Here is a 27,233-nt window from a genome sequence, read left to right on the forward strand (position 1 = left end):
TTCTTTCTTGTTTGATGTGAGCCTGTATTGCTATATAATTTCCTCTTAGTACTGCTTTTGCTGCATCTTATACATTCTGGAAAATGGTGTCCTCCTTGTTGTTCAACTCAAAGTATTTTTTAATTTCTTCTTTGATCTCCTCATTAGTCCAGTGGTTTTCCAGTACTGTGGATGTCAATCTCCTTGAAATGGGAGGGTTCCTTGTTTTCATGACTTATTTCTGGTTTGATACCTTTATGATCAGAGACGATATTTGGAATTATTTTGATCTTCATGTATCTGTTGATGTTTGTCTTGTGTCCCAGTATGTGATCAGTTCTGGAAAATAACCCATGCACACTTGAGAAAAATGTGTGCTCGGATTTTTTTGTGTACAGTGTGCTATAGATGTCTGTTAAGTCCATGAGTTCTATGTGTTTATTTAGGGCTCTAGTGTTTTTGTTTATTTTTTGTCTCGTTGATCTGTCCATTGGTAAAAGTGGGGTGTTGAAGTCTCCTACTATATATGTATTTCTTTTAATGTCCATTTTCAGAGCTGATGATAACTGTTTTAATATATTTTGGTGCCCCTTCATTTGGTGAGTGTATGTTGATGAGTGTTATATCATCCTGATGTATTGTCCCTTTGATCATAATGTAGTATCCGTCTATGTCTCTTTTTACTTAATTTGGAGTCTATTTCATCTGATATAAGTATGGCTGTTCCTGCCTTCTTTTTTGGTCCATTTGCTTGTAGGATTGTTTTCCCAACCTTTTACTTTCAGTCTTTGTTTATATTTTGTGGTTAAATCTGTTTCCTGGAGACAGCAGGAGGCTGGATTTTGTTTTTTAATCCAGCGTGCTACTCTGTTTCTTTTTATTGATAAAATTTTTTTTAAGATTTATTTATTTATTTATATAAGAACTGGGATACAGGCCAGATGCATGGGAAGGTGAGAGAATTCACCAGAGACAGAGTGGGGAACAGAAAAGGCAGACTGACTAAATACACTGCTGAGGGGAGCAGCGGGAATGACAGGAGAGGTTTGCCGTGCCATGTGGGACCCTCGCCGGTCCGACGGGATCAAACTAGTGCTGCAAAGGCTGAGGACAGCTTCACAGCACATTGCTCAATTGCCTGTGCCACCAGGGGAGGCCCTTTATTGATAAATTTAATACATTTACATTTAGAGTTGATATGTTGGCATCTGTATTTGCCATTTTGTTTGTCATTTTTGTGATTTTATTCTGTTCTTCTCGATCATTCCTGTGTTGGTTTTGGCTTTAGTACTTCTGGTAGAGTTTTTTGGAGTGGGGATTTTTTGTTGTAATGAATTTCTGGAGTTTTTGTTTGTCTGAGAAGGTCCATATTTTTTCTTCATAGAGGAAGGAAAGCTTTGCAGGGTAAATTATTCTTGGTTGGCATTTGCTGTCTTGAAGTTTGTTTAATATGGTACTCCATTCTCTTCTTGCCCGTAGTGTTTCTTGGAGAAGTCTGAGGTTAACCTGATTGATTTTCCCCTGTAAGTTATCTGTTTCTTCCCCCTTGCCAGTTTCATTATTTTTCCTTTGTCTTGGACTCTTGCAAAAATTACTATTATGTGTCTTGCTGTAGTTTTCTTTTCATTGTGGTAATTGGGTGTTCTTGCTTCTTGTATGTCTGAATTTTTTTCCTTTTTCATGTTTGGGAAGTTTTATTTAGTTATCTCCTTGAATAATTTCTCAGATCCTTCGTCTCCTTACCTTCTGGAATGCCGATAACTCTTATATTTCCTCTCTTTGTGGAGTCTGGTAACTGTCTAAGGGTATTCTCATTCTTCTTCCTTTGCACTTCTCTCTCTCTCTTTTGGTTCTTTCTGTTTCTGTATCTTCTAGAGTTCTGATCCGTTCTTCCATTTACTCGGTTCTGTTTTCAGTGCTTTTCCAAGAGCTCTTTGTCTCTTCCAGTAATCTTTTAGTCTCCTTCTTTTCTTTTATTTCCTTTCTTAAGGTTTCATTTTTGTTCTTCAGTTCATTGATTATATGTCTCATCTCATTATACTTTTTATTCATGATGATTATTAATTCTCTATCTGACAGGCCTAGAAGTTCTTTCATGTCATTGTTGTTGAGTTCTGGTGACTGATTTTCTTTTTGTGGTGTGTCCTTCTCCTGCAGGCTTGCTTGGTTATTTGTATTTTTCCTTCCCCCTGCTGTTTTCTTTCTAATTTGTTCTATGCATTGAGACATTGTGCTACTGGTGTTGGCAGGCATCTCTTTGGATTGCTCCTTCAGGAGTGTCGGAAACTGTTTACCAGACTGAAACCAGCACTGGTAGGCCAATACTCCACCAGGGTGTTGATGCTGTGGCTGTGTTGCTGGGCACTGTCTCTTACAGTTCCCTCCCTATATTTACTCCCTTTGTATTTACTCAGTTCCAGCAGGGAATAACTTAGTGGGGATTTTGTGCTGGTCACTAGGTGGTGCTAGAGACTTGTACTTGCTGACCTGAGCTTTTCTCCTGTAGTTCTCTGAGAAGTGGAGGTGGGGAGGGGAGCTACTCCACACGGGGGCCATTGCTCACCCTGGGTGCTGTGTCAGCCCGGTGTTCACTCAGTGCTATGCCTGCAGCTGTGTGGATCCTGTGCCCTGAATTTTGCACTCTAGTTCTCAGTCTCCAGGTCTCAGATCCAAAATGGTTGCCACCCTGTACAGTGCCCACTGTTATGGCGCATCCCATGCCCAGAATCCTGTGCCTGGCTCTCAGTTCCAGAATGGGGTCTTGCTCCATGCCTTGTTTCCTTTCTTACCCCGGTTTGCATGACCCACCCCTTCTCAGAGCCTGAGGGTGGTTTTGGAAACCCTGGCTTCCAACTATTAGGAAGATGGTGATTTTGTTCTAATCTCTAGGTGGCACCAGAGATCTTTCCCAGTATCCTTCCTGAGCTGTGCTTTTTTTCCCTGTGGCTCTCCGGGGAACTGAGTGGGGGTGGTGTGGAATGGCTCAATGGCATGGGGTGCTGTGTCTGCCCTGTGCCATGCGTCATGGGGATCTCACACCTGGAATTTTGTGCCCCATGTCTCAGTTCTGAAGCCCTGAGATCTGGGATGCAGGGAGTAGGCCAATTCAGTGTCCACAAAAATGGCGCCTTTTGCAACCTACTCCTGGTGCCCTAGCGCCTGGTTTTTGGTTATTCAGTGAGGGTCATTCACCTCAGTGATGGTTCCCACGTATCTTCCTCGAACCTAGGTCTCAGGCACTGGGACCTGGGCAGCTGAGATCCGCATATGCTTTTTGAGTGGGTGTGCTTTTCAGCACAAGTTTACCAGCTGGCCTTGGGCTATTTGCAGGTCTCCCTGTGGAGTCCTTATCTTCCTCTAATGGTGCCCGGAACAATTTGCTTACCTCCATGGTGATTCCCTCATGGTTCTCCACAGTTCCTGTTCATGGGTGCAGTGGCCTCCAGTAGTTACTTTCCACTTACTGTCCTGCTTGATCTGTAGTTTGTTCTTCTTCTTGTTGTTTCCTTTCTATTGTTTGGAGTGTACTAGCTTTGTGGGTGGGGGGGGGTAGCAGGATTTTGAGCTTTCCTCTCTTTTTGTCCTCTTTTATGGCAACTTTCCTTTTTGGGCAGTTTGCCAGAGTGTCCCGTTTATGTTCTATGTCCTAGTTTTCGCAGGGATCTGCCTCTTTTCCTTCCTATTAACTTTGTTTTTATGGGAGGAGTTAATCTCAGCATTTCCTAGCTGCCATGTTGATCTCTCTCCCTCTCCTTTATTTTTTTTTTTTAAAACAAATTCTCTGTACCTTTTCTCTCTCTCTTCGTCCACTGGGATGCTCATTTTTTTTATTGTCTTTCCTCAGGGAGTCGGATAACACTTCAAGTATTTTTTTCTTTTTTCTTTTATTTTGCTTTTCTCTTTCTTCTGCCTGGATTCTTTGTTTATTCTCATCTTTAAGTGCAATCATTTGTTCTTACCTTTGCTTCATTCTAATTCTGAAGCAGGACCCTTGAAGCAGGGTCCCCTAAATTATTAAACACAGCTGCGCTTAGGGGCATGTGGTGCAGTTTGCCTCCAGCTCTACTAAGTTCCTTAGAGCCCTGGAGCCCAGGAGGCTGCCCTGACCTCAAAGTAGGTGCATTCTGGGCAGGGACCATGATATATTAAGAATGGGCCAATTTGATTGGAGCTTGATCAGTACAAATCAAACATGCAATTGGAGCCCCCCCCCTCCTATCCCTACTCCTAGTATTAGCAATTAATGCAGTTCTCCACCTCCCCAGCCCCCTTTATGGCTTTATAGAAACATAAGATTGAAACCTGCCAATCTGATTGGCCCATCCATGCGTAATCCATGGCATTATGCAAATATAGGATTGATAAAGCTTCCAATCTAATTGGAGCTCCCTTGGCTACCAACCAACAAAATGGACCAATCAGATTCAAAGACACCCTGGAGAGTGTTTAAGCTAGGTTCTAACCACATTGGGGGTATGTGTGTGTAGCCTGGAGGAGGACCTGTAGAGGAGGAGCTTGAAGAGGCATTTGGAGAGGCAGTCAGATTCATATTTAAGACCTTCATCTTGACTTGTGTCCCTGAGTTGACTACAGTAACGGTTTTTGTATAGCAGCTTCCCTTCTTTCTCTGATGGATTCTGCTGTCCCCTAGCACTGCAAATACAATTTAATTACAAATTTATTTTTTTGAAAGATTTTTATTTATGCATACAAGAACTGGGGTACAGGCCAGATGTTGGGGTGAGAGGATTCACCAGAGACAGAGTGGGAAACAGAACAGGTGGATCTAGTGAAATACACTGCTGAGGGGAGCAGCAGTTGAGTCAGGACAGGTCTGCTGCACCATGTGAGTCACCTCCTTGGCCTGGGATTGAGCTCGTGTTGCAGTGGCTGCAGATAGCTTCATAGTGTTGTGTCCTGACCCCTTGCACCACCAGGGATGCCCCTAATTAAAAATTTCTATCCCTTGAGTAATAATCACCTGTGTACCTGATATATTTGGTAGCATTCTGTTTATCTTTCAGGGGTTGTTCACTTTGTTTTGTTGTAAATATGTGAATAGACAGTTCCCTTCATCTTCATTCTTCCACTATCTTGCCAGAGTCCTAAAAAAAATAATCCTCCTGGGCCTCCCCGGTGGCGCAGCGGTTGAGCGCTGGGTTGCGAAGCTGCCCGCAGCCTCTGCAGCGCCGGTTCGATCCCTGGCTGCTCCCCAGCCACCAGAGGAGGGTCCCGCATGGCGCGCAGACCTCTCCTGCCGCCCACTGCTCCCCTCAGCAGTGTACTTCGGTCCTTCTGCCTGCTCTGCTCCCCGCTCTGGCTCTGGTGAATTCTCTCACCCTCCCACACTTCTGACTGTACCCAGTGCTTGTATAAATAATAAATAAATAAATCTTTAAAAAAAAAAATAATAATCCTCCTAATAGTCATTGGGTCAAAATTCAAATGACCCATCAAATTAATGAATTTATTATTCATAAATAATAATGAAAATAAACCATATCAAGTCTTGATGTGTGTAATTAACAAAGTGCTTAGATGAAAGTTTATAGATTTCAATGCCTGCATTTGATAAGTCTGCAAGTTAATAACCTAAGTTTTCATCTTTTTTTAAAAAAGATTTATTTATGCATACAAGAACTGGGGTACAAGCCAGAGGTGCAGGAGGTGAGAGAATTCACCGGAGACAGAGCAGGGAACAGAACAGGCAGATCTACTGAAATACACTGCTGAGGGGAACAGCGGGCGAGACAGGATAGGTCTGCCATGCCATGTGGATAGCTCGCTGGCCATCTGGGGCTTGAACTTCTGCTGTAGGCTGTGGACAGCTTCATAGTACTGTGCTTAACCACTTGCGCAACTAGGGAGGCCCTAAGTTTTCATCTTAAAGAGCTATAAAAGTAGAATAAATCAAATGTAAAACAATGTAAAACAAACAGAAGGAAATAATCAAGGTCAAACATTGCTGAAATAGAAAAATAATAATCCAAAGCTATTTATTTAGGGAAAAAAAGAAAGGATGGAATTCAAATATGTATTGGAATATTGTTGAAGAAAAAAAGGAGAGAAAAGAAATTAATTAGCAATACTGATCCAAATTAGAAAACTTGAACAGCAAACTATGAATGAATGCAATTGAATTAGTAACTAAAAATCCTTCCTCATAAGTCCACATGACTTTATTGATAATTTCTGTCAAACATTTAAAGAACACATATTACCAAGCCTATAAAATTTATTTCAGTAAGTAATGGAGGAAAGACCATTTCCCTACTAACTTTAAATAATTCTTGTGTTCCAAAACCTAGGCAACTTTGTAACGATCCCTTAATTCTAAATTCCAACAAAGCTATCATAAGAAATGAGAACTATTTCCCAATATGCTTGTGAATATATATGCAGAATTCATAGAAACATTTTGGCAATTAAATTCAAATATTTTATTTAAAAATGCATCATGAGCAACTGGAGTTTATCTTGAGACTTCAAAACTGCATTACCATATGGAAATTATTCAGATAAAATGTATTACTTTAATATGATATTAAAGGAGGAATATTAAAGGAGGAAAAACTACATGGTCATTTCAATAGATTCAGAAAAAGTTTTTGGCAAAATTTCAGTACCCTTGGTTTAAAAAAATAACCCAAATGCCCAAAAATACATGACTGGATCAAGAAGATATGGTATATATACACAATGGAATATTGTTCAGCAATCAAAAAAGATAAACTCATTTCATTCGCAGCAACATGGGTGGAGCTAGAAGGAATTATGCTCAGTGAAATAAGCCAGAAGGAAAAAGAAAAATATCAGATGGTTTCACTTATAGCAGGAATATAGAGGAACCAAATAAGACATCAGTGTAAAAAATATAATAACAGTACAAAACACAACAAAGCAAAAACAGATAATTATAAACCAGAGACATACTGCAGGGAAGGAGGAGGGAGAGGGATCAGAGGGAGGGAGTGAGGGAGGAGCACAGGGGACTGTGGTGATGGTGCACAGGTGCCTTGGGGAAGGAGATTCTATGGGGACTCAATCTGAGGGGTGGGGGGAAGCAAATATTGTCTAAAAAATGTAAAAAATGATAAATGTTAAAAAAAATGAAAAAGAAAAAAAAAGAATAAGCATGATAAAAAAAAAATAACACTGAACTGGTGAGGGATGTAAGGGGACTTACTCAACTTGATTAAGGGTATCTTAAAAATCCTACCAGTGACATAACACTTAAAGATGAAAGGCTTAATACTTTCTATCTAACCTTAGAACAAAACAAAAATTGCACTTACGAATTAGTTAACACTGTGCTGATTGGGTGATCTAAGCAAGAAAAAGTAAAAGGCAAACCGATTGGAAAGGAAATAATAAAATTACCCTTATTTGTGGGCAGCATAGTTGCATGTATAGAAAACACAGAAAAAATAAAAGCTACTAGAACTAATAAATACATTTAGTAAGAATTCAAGGTACTAGCTCAACATACTAAAAAATGAACTATTTCTAAATAGTAGCAAACAAATTTAAAAATGAATTTTTAAAAAATGCTATAAAATATCATGAAAGCATATTTAGAAATATATTCAATTATAGTTAAGACTTTCACAGAAAATTGTAAAACATTGCATTTGTAAATTAAAGATCTAAATAAATTGAGGCCTATACCATGTTCATAGATTGGAATTTTTAAAGTGGAAATTTTCTCCAAATTGATATATAGGTTTCATCCAATTATTCTAAAGTTTAACAGACTTTTTAAAAAGAAACCAACAAGCTGATTTTCACGTTTATGTTAAAATAAATGTTCTGTGATATTATATCACAACTGTTCAAAAGCCGAGTTTGATAATGGTTCTTATAATGACTAAATAAAATGTGCAGCAAATGTTTGTGAGTCAATTTATAGCTAAAATGTTTACAATTAAAATTAGACTGTATTTTTAATAGTATTAGTTGTTGTCTTATAATCCTTTCCTTATTTTCTCATTTATGTATCTAATAATAATAAATGCTAATGCTAACTATAGGCCTCTAATATAAATTGCTTTCAGGATTTATTTCTTGGAATAAGGATGAATATGTTTGTGTGTGTGTGTGTGTGTGTGTGTGTGTGTATTACCCAGGAATAGGTTGTACTGGTTTCATATTTTATAAATGGGCTATATTTGATTTGTTTATCATCTTCTATTTATGGGATCTTTTGCTTATTTTTATAGGGAAGAATGGACAGAAGCCATCCAGGCTGTAGCAGACAGACTTCAGAGGCAAGAAGAGGAGAGAATGAATTGTAGTCCAACTTCACAAATTGATAATATAGGGGAGGAAGAGATGGATGCTTCTACAACTCATCATAAAAGAAAGGTAAATACAATAGCTTATTACCCTACACAAAACAGTTATGTATGTAGAAGAAATATGTTAAAAACTGCCCTTTGCAAAGATGTCAGCCAGTCAAAATATAGAAATATATGGGTGTGAGTTGTGTTTATTCAGGTAAATCTGAAATACCTGTTGTAATTAAAACCCAGTAAATTGAATCCCATTATTTCTGTGGCTGAGCATTCACTGAATGTTGATAGGACTTCTTAGGGCATTGTGACTGATATGCCATCATACTACTTTGTAATTTGCATTTTTAAAGATTTATTTATTTATGCATTCAAGTACTGGGGTACAGGCCAGAGGTGTGTGGGGAGTGAGAGGATTCACCAGAGAGACTGGGGAGCAGAACAGGAAGATCTACTGAAATACGCTGCTAAGGGGAGCAGCAGGTTAGACCGGAGAGGTCTGCAGTGCCATGTGTGTTGCTCCCTGGGATCAAACACCTGCTGGGATCAAACTCCTGCTGCAGTGACTGCCAATAGCTTGATAGTGCTGTCTTTAGCTCTTGGGCCACCAGGGAGGCCCATAATTTACATTTTTTCCTTATTCTTTTCAATACCATTTTAGAAACTTTGAAATTAAATATTTTCCCTTAATGATTAAGTCCTCTTTCATTTGGCATTCTGTATGCTCCTGAAAGCAGAAGCAGAAGTGACTCTGGTTCACTTTCTTGTTAATACCCTAGTCTTACTTAATGTCAGCAAGGAAATGAACAATCTTGGAAATAATGGTCTTTTATTTGATGATGTCCTCTATAGTGACTCTTGAACCAGTCAGGAGCACAAACTTTTCCTTCCCTCAGTGCACCAGAATAATACATGCTAATTTATATGTGTATGGGAAATTTTTTTTTTTTATAAATTTTATTGTTATATTCCCCATACAATTGCAGCCCCCCAATTCTGACCCCAATCCCTCCCCTCCCGCCCCCGCCCCCCTAAAAGTGTCTCTGGTTCATAGTTTTTTGTTGATTTTGATTTTCGCTTTCTTATATTCATTTTCCTGGTCCCTTATTTAAGTTTTCTAGATTCCTGCTATGAGTGAGACCATCCGGTATTTTTCTTTTTCTTTTTGTATGGGAAATTTTAATTGATTTTCATTGCTATAAAAATTGAAAAGCAACTTCCATATGTTAAAAATCATATTTTAAGATTAAAGGTAGATGTTCAAGATAGATGGACATGCCATTTATAATGTTAAAATATATTTGGTATTGTAGATTGTAAATCTCAGGTAGAAAAACAGTAATTTTTAAGGTAATTTTCCATATAATTTGTATTAGTACAGTGATTAAGAGTTTTGCATTTTCTGAAGCCAGCTTCTTAAGCCATCTTATTCCTTAGTTATTGCAAAAATAAAAACACAATCTAGCTTTATCAGTTACTTAGAAATGAAGTTTCTTTTGCATGGACTCATGTGCATAGTTAATTTGAAATTTGACTGTGGTTGTAAATTTAAAATCAGGTTCCAATTAATCCCTTATATAAACTGCTCTTTTCCGTAACAAGCTATACCCTGTTTAATTCTGTGGAGTTCTTAAAATTCTTGTGAATAAAAAAGATTAATAATAAGGTACTGTTGAGGATGTTAGAGGATGAAAGTGAGAAGCTTAGAAATACTAGCTAGAAATACTTTTTGTTGAATGATAGAAATGTGGAAATTAATATGGAAATTTGCCAGAATTTTGAATGAGAGAAGGAAATATTTTGAAGGATGTAAAACGGGAAAGTATGGAATTTTTTTTTCTGTTAAGTAATTTTATATATATAAAAAACTGGGCTGGAGAATAAAGTAAATAGTTACTATTACCTTAGCGATGCTGAGAGTTTTCCTAAACTCTTCTGCATGGAACACGCAAGTGGTTACATACCTTAGCTGCAGAGTAGTTCCACAGTATTTGCTCTGCATGCTTCAATATTCTCTAGGAAGAGCATAAGAGACTATGGCAATAGTTCATGGGTGCTGTGGTGGTGGGGTAATTAGGGGGACTACACCTGAGGGGAGAAATCAGTATTGTACAGAAATGAGCAATGATGTAAGAAAATAAGTATTTATATAAATAAAAAGTTCTCTTGGAAAGGAAAAGATACAGGTGGTAGAGAGAAAATACCAAAGATCTTTCAAACATATTTAAGCACTGTTCTGTTTAAAGTGAAAGGTGCTGTTTCAAAAATCTAGAAATGTCACTGCAGAATTAGGCTAATGGGATAGGGCAGGGGAAGAGTGGAAATAAAGTGTGGAGAAGTCCCAATAGTCTATGGTAAAGGTAAATGGATGTTTTTGTGGTAGCATGTATAACTGTAGAGTTATAAACCTATTTTTCTGTATCATATACAGTATTGTAAACCACTGCCCCCCATAAATAATGATATTTCAAAGGAAATTGACTAGAAGACTTAATAAGTGCTTGAACTAGTTCTGCCAAGCTGCCATTGCCATTCTTTTTCTATGCCCTGTCAGGAATGTGAAGTGGCGCAACCTACAAGGATCTATAATAGCCAAGTGAAAATCAAAATTCTACCTAATTTTTATTTACTTATTTATTTATTTTAAATGAGTTCTCTTTTTTAAAGATTTATTTATTTTTATACAAGAGCTGGGGTACAGGCCAGAGGTGCGGGAGGGTAAGAGGATTCACCAGAGACAGAGCAGGGAGCAGAACAGGCAGATGACCAAAATACACTGTTGAGGGTAGCAGCAGGCACCACAGGAGAGGTCTGCCACTAGAGTAAAAGAAAAAGACAGGCTCAAAAATTAGATTAAAATATGAACATATTATTGGAGAGGATTGCAATAAGACTCAAAAAAATAATGCAAGGTTTTAGCATATCTGGTCAGGAAAGAAAAATTCCACATACTTTTACAACACAAATTTATTTGTTTTACAAAATAAAGTCCTATTGAGCAACTATGAAAGGGGCAGGAGCTCTCAAGAAGTTCATCTCTTAGCCCTCTTTCTCTGGTGTTCTTTCTCAAGGGAAGGAAACTGTTCAATTTCTACAATATAGTAGGTATACAGAGATATTCAAGTTATCTATTTATTTTTGAGTGAGTTTTCATAGTTGAAACATTTAAGAAATCTGTTCATCTCATGTAAGTTGTTGATTTTATTATAAAGTTGTTTATAGCATTCTCTTGCGATCCTTTTAATATCTGTAGAATCTGTACTAATGTTGCTTCTTTCTTTCCTAATATTGAACACTTTTGCCATCTTTATTTTCCTGAGTAATCTGGCTAGCGATTTAGCAATTGTATTGCTAAATTGTATTTTGTAGTGTTTCTTTTTTTTGAAATTGAATTGATTTATGCTTCAATATTTTTATTTCCTTGTATTTTTTTAATTTTCTCTTTTTCTTGTTTAAGATACCATCTTATACCAGTGAGAATGGCACATATTAAAAAAAAAAAACATTGCTGATTTATTTATGTATTTAAAAGATTTATTTATTTATTTATACAAGCACTGGGTACAGTCAGAATTCTCTCTGGTGAGAGAATTCACCAGAGCCAGAGCAGGGAGCAGAAGAGGCAGAAGGACCAAAGTACATTGCTGAGGGGAGCAGCGGGTGGCAGGAGAGTTCTGCATGCCTGTGGGACCCTCTCTCGCGGCCAGGGATCGAACCGCACTGCAGAGGCTGCGGGCAGCTTCACAGCCCAGCGCTCAACCACTGCGCCACCAGGGGAGGCCCACAAATGTTGCTTTTTTAAAAGCAACAACAAATGTTGGGGAGGTTGTGGAGAAAAAGGAACTCTCCTGCACTGCTGGTGGGAGTGCAAACTGGTCCAACCACTATGGAGAGCTGTGTGGAGATTTCTGGACCTACTAAACATAGAGCTTCCATATGATCCAGCAGTTCCACTCCTAGGTATTTACCCAAAGGACACAGAAACAGTAATTCCAAAGGGCACCTGCACGCCTATGTTTATAGCAGCACTATTTACAATAGCTAAGCTATGGAAACAACCCAAATGCCCAAAAATAGATGACTGGATCAAGAAGATGTGGCACCTATACACAATGGAATATTACTCAGCAATCAAAAAAGATAAACACATGCTGTTTGCAGCAACATGGATGGAGCTAGAAGGGATCATGCTCAGCGAAATAAGTCAGAAAGAAAAAGAAAAATACCAGATGGTCTCACTCATAGCAAGAATTTAGAAAACCTAAATAAGAGACCAGGAAAAACACTAATCAATACAAAGTAATAATTAAAACCAACAAGCAATTATAAACCAGAGACACACTATGGGGGGGGAGGGGCGGGAAGAGGAAGAACTAGAGTCAAAATAAGGGGGTGAGTGCAATTGTATGGGGAATATACCCAAAATGAAAATGCATACTTTGTACAAAGATGAAAAATGATGTAAGAATTATGTAAAATAAAATATTAAAAAATAAATAAAATTAAAAAAAATAAACATAGGTGTATAGGTGTTCCGTTCGATCAGTGTTTTTGTGTCCTTTGGGTAGATCCCTAGGAGTGGAATTGCTGGGTCTTATGTAGCTCCATTTTTAGTAGACTAAAGTAAAGAACCTTCAGACAGCTTTCCATAGTGGTTGGACCAGTTTGCACTCCAACCAGCAATGTAGAAAAAGATATGCAAAGAACTCATAATACTCAACAAAAACAAACAATCGAGTCAAGAAATGGGCAGAAGAACTTAAAAGATATTTCTCCAAAGAGGAAATGCAAAATGAATAAATGTTCCACATCCCTTATAATCAGGGAAATGCTAATCAAAACCACATTGAGATAACACCAGTAAGAATGGCACATATCAAAAATAAACTGAATTTAAGTTCAAAATGTTGAATTTATCATACCATGTTGCCTCTCCTTTCATCTAAAACCCATTGAAACGTAACTGATTTTTCAAAAGGGAGAAGTCCACAAAAATGGAAAACTGGTGAGATAGGCACATTAGTGGACAAGCAATATAAAAATTTTGTAAGTTTGTGAAGAATGTTAATAGATACAGGTGAGAAGGAAACATAACATAGAGGATAATAGAGAACAAATAGTAGGTTCTGCTTGGAAAAATTTTGGGACTCACTTAGAAATGGGAATGAGAAATGAAAGTGCAGTTTGCAAATTAATTAAATACATTCTTAGAGCTTCCTGGTTTCCTGTTCTGTATTTATAAGTTGCTTTCTGAGAAGTTGTACAGCTGTCTTTCTTAGATTTCTTTTCACTCCTCTCCAAGATTGTTTTCAGCTTACACACACATCTATCTCTTTGAGGGGACATCTTTATTTTGCTAGAATATATTCTCAAATATTTCCCTTCAAAAGTACTGCTGCCTTAGATGAATTTAGGAGTGTTTTCGGGGGACATTTTTGTTATCACAATGTCTGGAGGTAGTGGCACTACTAAATTCTTAAAAACATGAGTCCTTGAAAGTGTGTGAATATGATTTTATTTTTCCTTTGCCCATATACTTGACTGCTAATTTGACCAGCTAAGAAATTCTAGGTTTTGTTTTGTTCTCAAGATTTATTGTTACTTATTTATGCATACAGAACTGGGGTGTAGGCCAGAGGTGGGCTAGAGGATTCATCAGAGACATAATGTATAGCAGAACAGATGGGCCTACTGAAATACACTGATGAGGGAAGCAGTTGGTGAGATGGGAGAGGTCTGCCACGCCCTGTGGGTATCTCCCAGGCCTGCCGGGACCTCACCCACATTGCAGAGGCTGCAGACAGCTTCACAGTGCTGTATTCAACCGCCTGCACCACCAGGGCGGCTCCAAGAAATTCTAGGTTTTGAGTAACTTTCTCCAGGGTTTGAAATAGCTAAAATTATTTCCAGCTTTCATGATTGCACGAGGCAGTCAATGTCCGGGTGTTTAGACAATGGTAAAATTTGCTTTTATGTCGATGTTACAAACATATACATATATGTTTACAAATAAATTGCATCAAATATTTAATATTATTTTTTAATTTTTTTCAGACAATGAATGATTTTGACTATTTGAAACTGCTAGGTAAAGGCACTTTTGGAAAAGTTATTTTGGTTCGAGAAAAAGCAAGTGGGAAATATTATGCTATGAAGATTCTGAAGAAAGAAGTTATTATTGCAAAGGTAACTGATTACTAGAGATTACTAAAATTTTTGTTTACAGCGCACAAACACTTATATACTCATACATGCATTTGATTAAAATATAGAAATTCTATTAAATATGTTAAATGTTGATTGTACTTTTATAGTAATCTGTATTTTAATGTTTATAATATTACAACATTCAAAAAGCTTCTAATATCATATGAATATTATATACTGAACTATTTTATTCCCTTGAAGAGATAGAGGTATTTATTTCAATGTTTGTATGTTTGCATGACTGTTTTTACTATATAAAACTATGTACTATATACTATATACTATATAATTAATTACACTAGTATTGTTTTTAAAGTTTCCCCCCAACTTTCTGAATTTCTTATTTCCTATTATTAAATTAAAGTGATTGGGATAGTAAAGATGATTTTTTACCTTTTGATTATACAACTTTTGATGTTGGATGGAAAGGCAACCTTAGAGATTTAAACATAATAAATGAAATTGTAGCCTTTGAAATTATTTCAGGACAAGAAATTTTAATTCTCACATCCATAACTTTATTCAGTTTATACTGATAGAAATAATTAACATCTTAATAATGTCACTTTTTAGTTTGGAGTTGAATCCCAATTACCTCAGTCAACAAATATGAGATATGTTACAGATTGGTCGAGGCTTTATATCTTAATTAACTACTTTTACTTTCAGTCATGTGCAAGTATAATTTTCTCATGTGGATTGTGTTGCTTCACACATTTTGTGAAGCTGTGCTCCCCCTGTTTTTCTTCATTTGTTTCAGTCTTACTCCTTCAAGTCATTGTCTGATACTGAAAATAATGTCCTTAGAGTCATAGAGGTTTAGGTTCATATTCCAGCTTTGCGTCTTAACCACCTAGTGACATTTACATTAAATTTTGGGGGGAGTATTTCTTCCATAGGTACATATTAAGATTTTTTTGTGGGGGAGATGGAGGGTAGGATCTTATTTTTTTATCATAATAGCTTAGAGGAAAACATAGTTCCATTCCATTTTTTTCTTTTATGTATTAGCCTTACTTGGGTCCTGTTTTATCTCACTAATTATACGTTTTTGAGTAACTGTACAAAACTGGGTATATTTCACAAATGAATGGGATAGGCTAATAATAGTTCCTTTCTTTTTTCCATACAAATCCATGTATAAGCTTCTTAAATGAAAATAGGTGTCATAATTTAATGATTAACAGTTTGATATTTAGAGTCAGACAAGCCAAGCCATAGGATTTGAATCCTGATGTGTCCTTCTCAGAGTACCTTATCCAGGATTAAATGATGTCCATATATCTTATTACTATTGTTGTTTACAATGATCACTTGATTAAGGCATTGTTTGCCAGGTTTCCCCACTGTATGTTTACTATTCTCCCCTTTGTAACTAGTAAATACTTTGAGGAATACTTTTGAGTTTGTACAAATTTTTTTTCTGAAACTTTTACTAATGGTGATTTTCTGTTTCTATCGTTCTTTATACATTTATTTTTAGTCTAATTAAAGTTCGCCATTTTTTGCAGTCTTCTCAAAGAATTAGGTTTTGGTTTCACTAGTTTTCTCTGTTTTTCTGCTCTCTATCTCTGTTTCCTCCCTTCTGCTAGCTGTAGGTTTAGTTTGTTCTCTTTCTTTTTTTCCTTAAGTTGCAAGGTTAGTTTGTAGATTTGAGGTCTTCCTACATTTTTATATAAGTAAGCATTTAAGGTTATGATTTTCTCCCTTAGCACTGCTTTCACAATGTCCCATAAATTTTGATTTTCTGTGCTTAGTTTTTATTCAGTATTTTCTATTTCAATTCCCCTTGTGGCTTCTTTGATCCATTGGTTATTTTAGAATCTGTGTTGAATTTTCACAAACTCGTGAATTTTCCAGTTTTCCTTCAGTATTTGATTTTTTTTTAACTATGTGTCTAACTTTTTTTTTTAACTAATAAATTTTATTTTTATATTCCCCATACATTTGCAATCCCCCATTCTGACCCAAATCCCTCCGCTCCCGCCTGCCACTCCCCAAAAACTGTCTCTGGTTCATAGTTTTTTTGTTGATTTTGATTTTCACTTTCTTATAGTTATTCATTTTCGTGGCCCCTTATTTAAGTATTCTAGATTCCTGCTATGAGTGAGACCATCTGGTATTTTTCTTTTTCATTCTGGCTTATTTCGCTGAGCATGATCCCTTATAGCTCCATCCATGTTGCTGCAAACGACATGCGTTTATCTTTTTGGAATGCTGAGTAATATTCCATTGTGTATATGTACCACATCTTCTTGATCCAGTCATCTATTTTTGGGCATTTGGGCTGTTTCCAAAGCTTAGCTATTGTAAATAGAGCTGCTATAAACATAGGGGTGCAGGTGTTCTTTGGAATTGATGTTTCTGTGTCCTTTGGGTAAATACCTAGGAGTGGAATTGCTGGATCATATGGAAGCTCTATGTTTAGTAGGTCCAGAAATCTCCACACAGCTCTCCATAGTGGTTGGACCAGTTTGCATTCCACCAACAGTGCAGAAGAGTTCCTTTTTCTCCACACCCTCGCCAACATTTGTTGTTGCTAGATTTTTTAATATGTGCCATTCTCACTGGTGTAAGATGGTATCTCATGGTAGTTGTGATTTGCATTTCCCTGATTACAAGTGACGTTGAACATTTTTTCATATGCCTGTTGGCCATTTGCATTTCCTCTTCAGAGAAGTTTCTTTTTAGCTTTTCTGCCCATTTTTGACTGGATTATTTTCTTTGTTGTTGAGTCTCATCAGCTCTTTGCAGATTTTTGTGATCAGTCCTTTATCATTAGTGTTGTGTGCAAAAATGTTCTCCCAGTTGGTGGGGTTTCTCTTTGTTTTTGTTATTGTCTCTTTTGCTGTGCAGAAGCTCTTTAATTTGATGTAGTCTCAGTTGTTTATCTTTGCCTTCACTATCACTGCTTTGGGTGATGTGTCTGTAAAGATGTCTTTGATGTGCATATCACGTAGTGTTTCGCCTATATTTCCTTCTATGTATTTTATGGTTTCAGGTCTTATGTCTAGTACTTTAATCCATTTTGAGTTGATTTTTGTGTATGGTGTGAGGTAGTGGTCAAGCTTTATTCTTTTGCATGTAGTGACCCAGTTTTCCTAGCACCATTTATTGAACAAACTTTCTTTGCTCCAATGCATAGTCTTTGCTCCTTTGTCAAAGATTAGTTGATCATAAATCTGTGGGTTTATTTCTGGATTTTCTATTCGATTCCATTGGTCTGTATGTCTGTTCTTGTTCCAATACCATGCAGTTTTGATGATTATGGCTTTGTAGTATAGTTTGAAGTCTGGGAGTGTGATGCCTCCATTCCCTTCTTTTTTTTTTTTCAGGAGAGCTTTGCTATTCGGGGTTTTTTTGTGATTCCATATGAATTTCATCAATACTTGTTCTATTTCTTTGAAGAATGACATTGAAATTTTTATTGGAATAGCATTGAATCTGTATATTGCTTTTGGTAGGATGGCCATTTTAATAATGTTCATTCTTCCAATCCATGAGCAGGGGATGTCTTTCCATTTCTTTGTGTCTTCTTCTATTTCTTTTAACAGTGTTTTATAGTTTTCTTTGTATAGGTCCTTTACCTCTTTTGTTAGATTTATTCCCAAATATTTGATTTTTTTTGTTTAGATAATAAAAGGGATGGTTTTTTTTATTTCTTCTTCTTCAGATTTATTGTTTGTGTATAGGAAGGCTACTGACTTTTGCGTGTTGATTTTGTATCCTGCCACTTTACTGAACTGATTGATGAGTTGAATTAGTTTTTCTGTGGAGTTTTTGGGGTTCTCTATGTATGTTATCATATCATCTGCAAATAGCGATAGTTTGAATTCTTCTTTTCCTCTTTGGATTCCTTGGATGTCTTTCTCTTGTCTTATTGCTCTGGCTAGGACTTCCAGTATTATATTGAAAAGCAGTGGTGAGAGTGGACATCCTTGTCTTGTTCCAGATCTTAATGGAATTGCTTTCAGCTTTTCACCACTGAGAATGATACTGGCTGTTGGCTTCTCATAGATGGCCTTTATGATGTTGAGGTACGTTCCTTGTATCCCAAGAATTTCAAGGGCTTTTATCATGAATGGGTGTTGCACTTTGTCGAAAGCTTTCTCAGCATCTATTGATATTATCATATGGTTTTTATATTTCTTTTTGTTGATGTGTTGGATAATGTTGATTGATTTTCGCATGTTAAACCATCCTTGTGTCACTGGCATGAATTCTACTTGGTCGTGGTGAATTATCTTATGGATACATTGTTGGATTCTGATAGCTAAAATTTTGTTGAGGATTTTTGCATCAGTGTTCATTAGGGAGATTGGCCTGTAGTTTTCCTTTTTTGTGTTGTCCTTGTTCGGTTTTGTTATTAGTGTAATGTTGGCTTCATTCTTCACATTTGGGAAGTTCTCTTCAATTATCTCTTTGAATATTTTCTCTGTTCCTACATCTTTCTCCTCTCCTTCTGGTATTCCTATAACTCTTATATTTCCTTTCCTCATGGAGTCCGATAGTTCCCGAAGTCTTTCTTGGTTCTTTTTCCTTCGTACTTCTCTTTCCTTTTCTGTTTTGGTTCTTTTTATTTCTGTGTCTTCAAGAGTATTTATTCGTTCTTCCATTTCATCTATTCTGCTTTCATTGCTTTTCCCAGAGTTCTTTAGTTCCTCCATTAATTCTTTGATCTCCTGTGTTTCTTTTGCTTCCCTCTTTAGGGACTCAATTTCACTCTTCTGACCTTTGTTTTCCCTCTTTAGGGACTCAGTTTCCTTCTTCTGATCATTGTTTTCCTTTATGAGTTCTGTCATTTTTTTAATCACGGCAATTTTAAATTCTCTTTCTGGAAGGTTCAGAAGTTCTTCCAAGTTACTGTCGTTGCATTTTGTCGTTGCATTTTTGTGGTGTGCTTTTTTCCTGGAGGAGTTGTTAGGTTCCGTGTGGTTCTTCTATTCCCAACTGTCTGTTTTCTAATTTGTCGTATGCATTGGGACACCTGTGTTGCTGGGACTGGCCGGCATCTTGGGTTAGCTTCTCTGCTCTCCTCTGGCTCCTCCAGGAGCCATCGTTTGGTTTCAAGCAGTCTTTACTGAAGAAAGGTCCCTGTTCTAAAATGCCGATGTGGGGACACACTCCCCTGTGCACTTGGTCTGCCCCGGCGGTGGGTTCCCGCTCCTTCTCTGGGTTTGGACTGTAGGCCAGAAGGGGCCTGGCGTGGCCGAGCTTCCCCGCTCACCTCTGGCTCCTGAGAGAGCCTTCTGCATGCAGTCTTTACTGAAGGCAGTCTTTTCTGCAGGCAGTCTTTACTGAAGAAATGTCCCTGTTCTAAAGTGGCGATGCGAGACACACTCCCTGCGTGCCCGGTCTGCCCTGGCCGTGGGTGCCCCCTCCCCCTTTGGGCTCAGACTGCTGGTCTGAAGGGGCCTGGGGTGTGCTAACTTCCCAGCTGGCCATGCCGCTTTCAAGCAGACTTTTCTGAAGAAAAGTGTTAGTGACTTTTTTTCTGGTTGCTAGGTGGCGCCAGAGATCTCTCCTATTGTTCTTGGGGAGCTGCCTTTTTCACCCCATGGGACAGGGAACAGAGTGGGAATGGTAGGGAAAACCTCAACGGCTTTGGGGTGCTGTGTCTGCCTTGTGTCCCACCGACATGGAGGACCCACACCCCGAATTTCGTGCCCTGGGTCTCAGTTCCAGGACTCAGTCTGTAGCCCAGTTCAGTGGCTGCCGGAATGGTGCCTTTTGCACCCCGCTCCAGTGTCCGGGCGCCTGTTTCCTGATTACTCAGTGAGGGCCCCCGCCCGTGTCCCCGCAAGTCTAGGTCGCAGGAGCGGGGACCTGGGCAGCCACATCCGGGTTTGCTTTTCAAGTGTGCCGCTTTTCTGCGCAAGCTTACTGGCCGGCCCAGGGCTGTGTGCAGGTCTCCAGAGTCTCTTTGTTCTCTAATGGTGCCCGGAGCCGTTTCCTCACTGCTGCAGCGAATCCTGCAGAGTTCTCCACAGCTCCTGTTCACGGGGTGTGGTGGCTGCAATAGTTCCTTTCCACTCCCAGTCCCGCTTGATGGGTAGTTTGTTCTTGTTGGTCGTTTTATTTTGTTTTTTTTTCCTCCTTTCTGCTGGTCGGAGAGGGCGGACTCTGTGGGTGGGGGAGGAGAGCAGGGTTCTGCGCTTTCCTCCCTTCTAGTCCTCTTTTATGGCAACTTTCTTCTTCGGGTAGTTTGCTGGAGTTGTCCGTTTATCTTCCGTGTCCCAGTTCTCACTGGGACCTGCCGCTTTTCCTCCCTATTAACTTTTTTTAATGGGAGATCTTACTCGCAGCGTCTCCTCGCTGCCATGTTGCTCCACCCTCTGTCCCAGTATTTGATTTCTGACTTAATTCCAATGTGGTTAGAGAATTTACTTTGTATTATATTTATCTTTGTAAGAGTAGTAAGACTTAGTTTGTGGCTTAATATATGCTGTATCCTGAAGAATGTTCCATGTACACTTCAGAATAATGTAGTGTGTTCTGTGTGTCCTTGCAAACTAATTGGTTTATTTTGTTAAATCCTCTGTTCCCTTACTTATTTTCTGTTTTTTTTTTCTCCCATCCCATTTAAAGCATGATATCGAAGTCTTCTACTGTTACTGTAAATCTGTTTCTTTTGTCAGTTCTGTCCATTTCTTGCTCCATATATTTTGGTGGTCTTTTATTAGCTATATAAGTGGTTATAATTGTTATTTCTTCTTGTATATGAACCTTTTATTAGTATAATATAGTAAACATATGATATCCTTTTATGTCTTTTGCTCTCAGCTATTACTTGCACAGGCTAATTTTTCCATCCTTTCATTTCAACATATTTGTGTCATTTGGATCTAAGTTGAGTCTCTTGTAGATCGCATTTATCAATAGTTGTATCTTTTTTTAGCCCTTTCTGCCAAGTTTTTACCATTTGTTCATAGAGTTTAACTCAGAATTAAAGCAAATATTAATAAAGAGGAAACTTTTGTCACTTTGCTATTTATTTCCTATATGTTTCATAGTATTTATGTCCATTCTTGCTTGCATTACTGTCTAATTCTATGGGTATTTTTAAAGATTTATTTATTCATGCATACAAGAACTGGGGTATAAGGCAGAGGTGTGGGGGGTGAGAGGATTCACCAGAGAGAGTGGGGAGCAGAAATACACTCCTATCCCCTTCCTCCTGGATACCACCATTCCATTGCCAGAATTTGTTTGTTTCTGTTTTGTTCAGTTTGTTCATTTGTTTTGCTTTTTATCTTCCATATGGAATCATACAGGTATTTGTCTTTTTTGTTTAAATTATTTCCTTAGCATAATACTCTCCAGGTCCATCCATGTTGTTGCAAATGGCAAGATTTCATCTTTTTTATAGCCTAATAGTTTTCTTGTGTGTGTGTGTGTGTGTGTGTGTGTGTTTAATCACATCTTCTTTATCCATTCATGGATCAACGGGCAGTTAGGTTGTTTCTGTATCTTGAATATTATGAATAACACTGCAGTGAGCATAAGGGCATGTATATTTTTTCAAATTAGTATATTCATATTTTTCAGATAAATACTCAGAGGTAGGATAGCTGGATCAAATGGTGATTATATTCTTGATTTTTTGAGAATTCCCTATACTGGTTTCGATAGTGGATGTACCAATTTGCATTCCCACTGACAACTTATGAGGTGATTTCCCTTATCTTTACTTTGTCACCACATTGGTTGTTTCTGATTTTTGTGATAATAACCCTTCTAACTGGTATTTGCATTTTCTTAGCAGTATGTGGTAACTAACATCTTTTGCTGTTTAACATCTGTATAAGTCTTCTATGGTAAAAGTCTGTTTCAGTCTTCTGCCAATTTTTTAATCAGGTTGATTGCTTTTTAGTTGTTGAAATGTATGAGTTGTTAATATATTTTGTCTGTTAACCCCTTTTCAGATGGCTTACAGAACCTTCTCTCATTCAGTAGGTTACCATTTTGTTTTGATAATGGTTTATTTTGCTGTGCAGATGTTTAGTTTGATGTAGTCCCATTTGTTTATTTTTTGCTTGCTTCTCTCCTACCATTGCAGTTGACTCACCACAGATATTTCTGAAGCCAATGTCAAGGAACTTACTGTCTGTGCTTCATTTTATGTGTTTGTAGTTTCAAGTCTTTAAACCATTTTAGGGTTATTTTTATATATAGTATAAGATAGTAGCCTTATTTCTTTTTTTTCGCAGATGTAGATGTCCAGTTTCAATTACAGAATTTTTGGATAGAATCTCCTTTCTCCATGTATATCCTGAGCTCTTTTGTTATAAAATTAATTGACCATATATACATGGGTTTATTTCTGGTCTCCCATTTCATTGAGCTATATGTCATTTTTTTACCCTCTATTATATTATTTTGATTAATATAGTGTTGTTGTAATATAATTTTAAAAAAGGAAATATGTCCAGCTTTGTTCCTTTTTTTTCCCCCAGCTCATGATTGCTTTGGTTATTCCTAGGGTCTTTTATGTTTCCATAAACATTTTAGGATTTTTGTTCTTTTTTAAAAAAAATACCGTTTGAATTTGAGGGATCTGACTAAATTTGTACATTGCTTTGGGTAGTAGGGACATTATAACAACATTGATTTTTTTCAATCCTTTCTTTGGTTTCATTCATTAAGATCTTATATTTTCAGTGTAATACATCTTTCCCCATCTCGGTAAAATGTATTCCTAGGTATTTCATTCTTTTTGATACAGTTGTAAATGGGATTGTTGTCTTAATTTCTTTTTTAGATATTTTGTAACTAGTGTAGATAAATGCAGCTGAATTTTGTATATTGATTTTTGTGTCCTGAAACTTTGCTGAATTTATTAGTTCTGACAGATTTTTTAAAATAAATTTCTTAGGATTTCCTCTATATAATATCATGTCAGCTGAAAATAGAAACAGATTTACTTCATTCTTTATAATATGAATGACTTTTATTTCTTTTTCTAGCTTAATTGTTCAGTGTAGGACTTCCAATACTCTGGTGAATAAAAGTGCTAAGAATGGACATCCTTTTCTTGTTCCTGATGTTAGAGGAGAAACTTTCAAATTTTTGTCATTGTGTATGATGTTAGTTGTGTTGTTGTCATATATGGTCTTTATTATTTTGAAGTACCTTTTCTCTGTACACACCTTTTTGAGAATTTCATTTTTATTTTATTTAATAACTTTCTTACATTGTTGTTTATTTTGTACAATATTTTATTTCTCTGTTCATGTGTAGTTCTCATAAATCTCCTACCACATCACCTGTGAACCATCACATGGTTCCTTGTGCTCTTCCCTACATTATTATGACCCATGTCTTTCTCTCACCTGCTGTATGCCTCAGATGTATAGCTTACCTGCAATTTTTGTCTCTTTTTTTCTGACCCTTTGTTCGGATTCCCTATATCCCTCTTATAAGTGAAACCATCCAATATTTTTCTTTTTCTTTCTGACTTACATCTTTAATCATAAATGAATGTTGAATTTTGTCATTTTTTTCCTGCATCTATTGTGATTCTCTTGTGATTTTTACCCTTAATTTTGTTAATATTTTATATCCTGTTGACTGATTTGTACATGTTGAACCTTGCATCCCTGGAATAAATCCCATTTGGCCCTGATGTATGATCCTTTGAATGTATTGTTTAATTGGTTTGCTGTTTTATTTTTATATTTAAAGGGCAGGTTTATTAGGAAAAGGGGAAGGAAAATAAAGTACACTTGCATAGACACAAGTGGGCAGGAGGAGCTGTCCCAGAAAGGACCAGTTTGCTAAGAGAGGCCTGCATGATTGCAGGCAGGTGGTCTTGACAGGTCATGGGCAGGCAGGAAAGGCTGCTAACATATAGAGAGAGAGAGCTGGTGAAAGGAGGCGCCTGCATAGTCACAGGTGGGCAGTGGGATTGATGCTGGTTTGCTGTTATTTTTTTGATGATTTTTGAACTGAGTTCTTTAGGCCTATAATTTTCTTGTGGTATCCTTGTTTTTTATTTATTTATTTTTTAATCAGGGTAATGCTGACACTGTATGGTGAGTTTGGAAGTGTTTCCTCCTTTTCTATTTTTTGGAAATTTTAGAAGTGTTACTACTAATTTTTTAAGGATTTATTTATTTATGCATACAAGAACTGGGGTATAGGCCAGAGGTGTGAGAGGGTGAGAGGATTCACCAGAGACACAGTGGGGAACAGAACAGGCAGACTGACTGAAATACACTGCTGAGGGGAGCAGCAGGTGAGATAGGTGAGGTCTGCTGTGCCATGTGGGTTATTCCCTGGCCGGCCAGGGATTGAACTCATGCTGCAGAGGCTGTGCAACTTCATAGGTTGTGTCTTAACCCCTTGTACCACCAGGGAGGCCCATTAATAATTCTTGAAGCTCTGGTAGAATTACTGCTGAAACCATATGGTTCTGAACTTTTGTCTTTTGTGAGGTTTGTTATTACTAGGAGGTTTTAATGATTCTAGAGATCACATTCTTCCTCCCATCCAAGGTTTGTTGGAATCATACTGAAATGTGAACTTAACAGTTTTGCTTTTTCTGAGCCTGTGACTTTTCTTTGACATGCACAGTGAGTGCCTAAATTCCTTTTTACGTATGTTACTTTTTAGTGCCATAGTACATAAATGTCTGGTTACAAACAGGGGGAAAGAAGAAAAATAAAGAAGGAAGAAATCCTTGAAAGGCATTTGTTGGAGAGGGATGAGCTTTCAGTAACAGCCATCTCCCTGTATATCTGCATGTCTTGATTAAAAGCAGTAACCAATGATGAGAACATAGATTCCCCTTATTTGAAAAACAGGTTCTAATTATCCTCTCTGGTTCTCACAAACTGTGCTCAAACTGTATTAGGAATCCACCAATGAATGCCCATTACAGGGATGGATGGAGGATGGAGAGCCACAAACCTGTAAAAAGCTGTAATTTACTGCAACTTATCATTCAAGTCTTGCCCTGGATGTCAAAAGCCTTTAATATACTCCAGAACTGCAGAATTGTTAAGTCATTTGGTTTCTGCCAATTGTTGTCTGTGTTGGGATGCAGATTCCTGGTGTTTCCTACTTTTACATAGTGTTTTTTTTTTCTTCACTTAATTATTCCTTTATGTATATTAGTATAGAATCATGGATATTTATTTTATTCTACAAATAAAAATCCCCTATTCTAATTTTAGCCATTTGGAGTTCATTAGGTTGTCTCTATATGCTTTTGATATACTTCACTACTCCTTACCTTTTGATACCACAAGATTAATTTTTTAAAGATTTATTTATTTATGCATATAAGAACTGGGGTACAAGCCAGATATGTGGGGGGTGAGAGGACTCACCAGAGAGAGTTGGGAGCAGAACAGACAGATTTACTGAAATACACCGCTGAGGGGAGCAGTGGGTGAGACAGAAGAGGTCTGCTGTGCCACGTGGGTTGCTCCCTGGCTGGCTGGAAGTAGAACTCCTACTGTAGGGCTGGTGATAGCTTGATAGTGCTGTCTTTAACCCCTGAGCCACTAGGGAGACCCTGGACACCACAAGATTCTTTCTGGTCTTACCATATTTTTCCCCACTCCATCCTTGGATTCAGAATTTCTCCTGCTTTGAATTCCTTATATTTTACAGTAATAGAAATATTATGATTTCATGGACATTGAGATCACCTGGGATAGTAGTAACAGGGTAGAATATACCACAGTCTAGATCAGGGAAAAGAAAGGAATGTTGCTGAAGTGGGAGTTTTTCTACCTGGTAAAACTCCGTAGATTTCTGATCCCTTTTTTCGATTTCTCTCATTCTGAATGGGAATGTCTATCTTATGCCTGTCACATCATTATATTTTAGAAGCAGATAATTTGTTTTCTGGCTTAAGAGATTCACGGATATAGAGGAATTTTGTCCTGGAATGTATCATAAGCACTATCTCTCCCACATCCCTAATTTTGGAGATGAGATTTACATTTTTGAGCTGATACTTGAATTATATTGTAAATTTAAAGCTGCTAGAATAATGATTGAAGATTTTGTGGCAAGTTGAGATGGGTAGGTGTGTTTTATGTGAGAGCCAAAAGTGAAATCCTTGAATTCCTCCATGACCAGTACTGGTGCCCATATCAATACCATGTTCAACCAATTTCCATTTTATTATAGGCTCTGCTAGGCTCTTCCTTTCTTCTTAAAGTGTTTTTCTGATATTATTCAACACATATAAGAATTTCTGGTTTCAAGATTATGTCCCTTAGTCATATAGGAGGACTCTGGTGATATGAAGTCAGAATCTTCAGGGTCATCTTTGCCTCCCAATTTTTCATTCCTTCAAATTAGCAGAATATATTAGGGTAGGTTTTTTCAGTGTTGGTGGCTCGCAAAGATTCCCTTTAGTACATTTAACCTCTAATAGTGCTGCATAAAGGCATTTATGTCAACTACCAACAGTGTTCCTTTTATTCATCTTGTTTCTTAGTAACATTTGTAAATTGTCTTGTTACCAGAATAACTCCTTTTCAACATCCCTTTTCCTTTCCCCACACTTTTGAATCATTCACATTTTCTTTAGCATCTATAAGACTGATCTGAAGATGCTGAGACAAAAAAATTTGATACGACTTCTTGGATCATTGCTTGACTTTAGAGTAGTAGGTTGCATGGAACACCTGTGTTAAAAGGTCCCCCTTAGACATAGTTTCACAATGACCTGAAAAGATAAAGGGCATGTTCAGTCAGTAAATATCATGATCATCTAAAACCAATTCAGCTTGACTT

The 27,233-nt window shown here is 37.4% G+C and overlaps 1 protein-coding gene across 1 annotated transcript in view; it reads left to right on the forward strand.

Annotated features, from left to right (window-relative positions):
• AKT3 (AKT serine/threonine kinase 3) overlaps positions 1-27,233 on the forward strand; it is a gene marked incomplete at both ends in the record, with an annotated part of 318,070 nt that overhangs the window by 157,570 nt on the left and 133,267 nt on the right. Inside the window, 2 exons of the mRNA XM_084254496.1 lie at positions 8,199-8,343; positions 14,325-14,456. Of these exons, the coding sequence (XP_084110622.1) occupies positions 8,199-8,343; positions 14,325-14,456 (277 nt within the window). The remainder of the gene's footprint in view (positions 1-8,198; positions 8,344-14,324; positions 14,457-27,233) is intronic.

Source organism: Talpa europaea (genome assembly GCF_964194135.1).
Source record: "Talpa europaea genome assembly, chromosome: 14".
In the NCBI taxonomy this organism is placed as follows: Eukaryota; Metazoa; Chordata; class Mammalia; order Eulipotyphla; family Talpidae; genus Talpa; species Talpa europaea.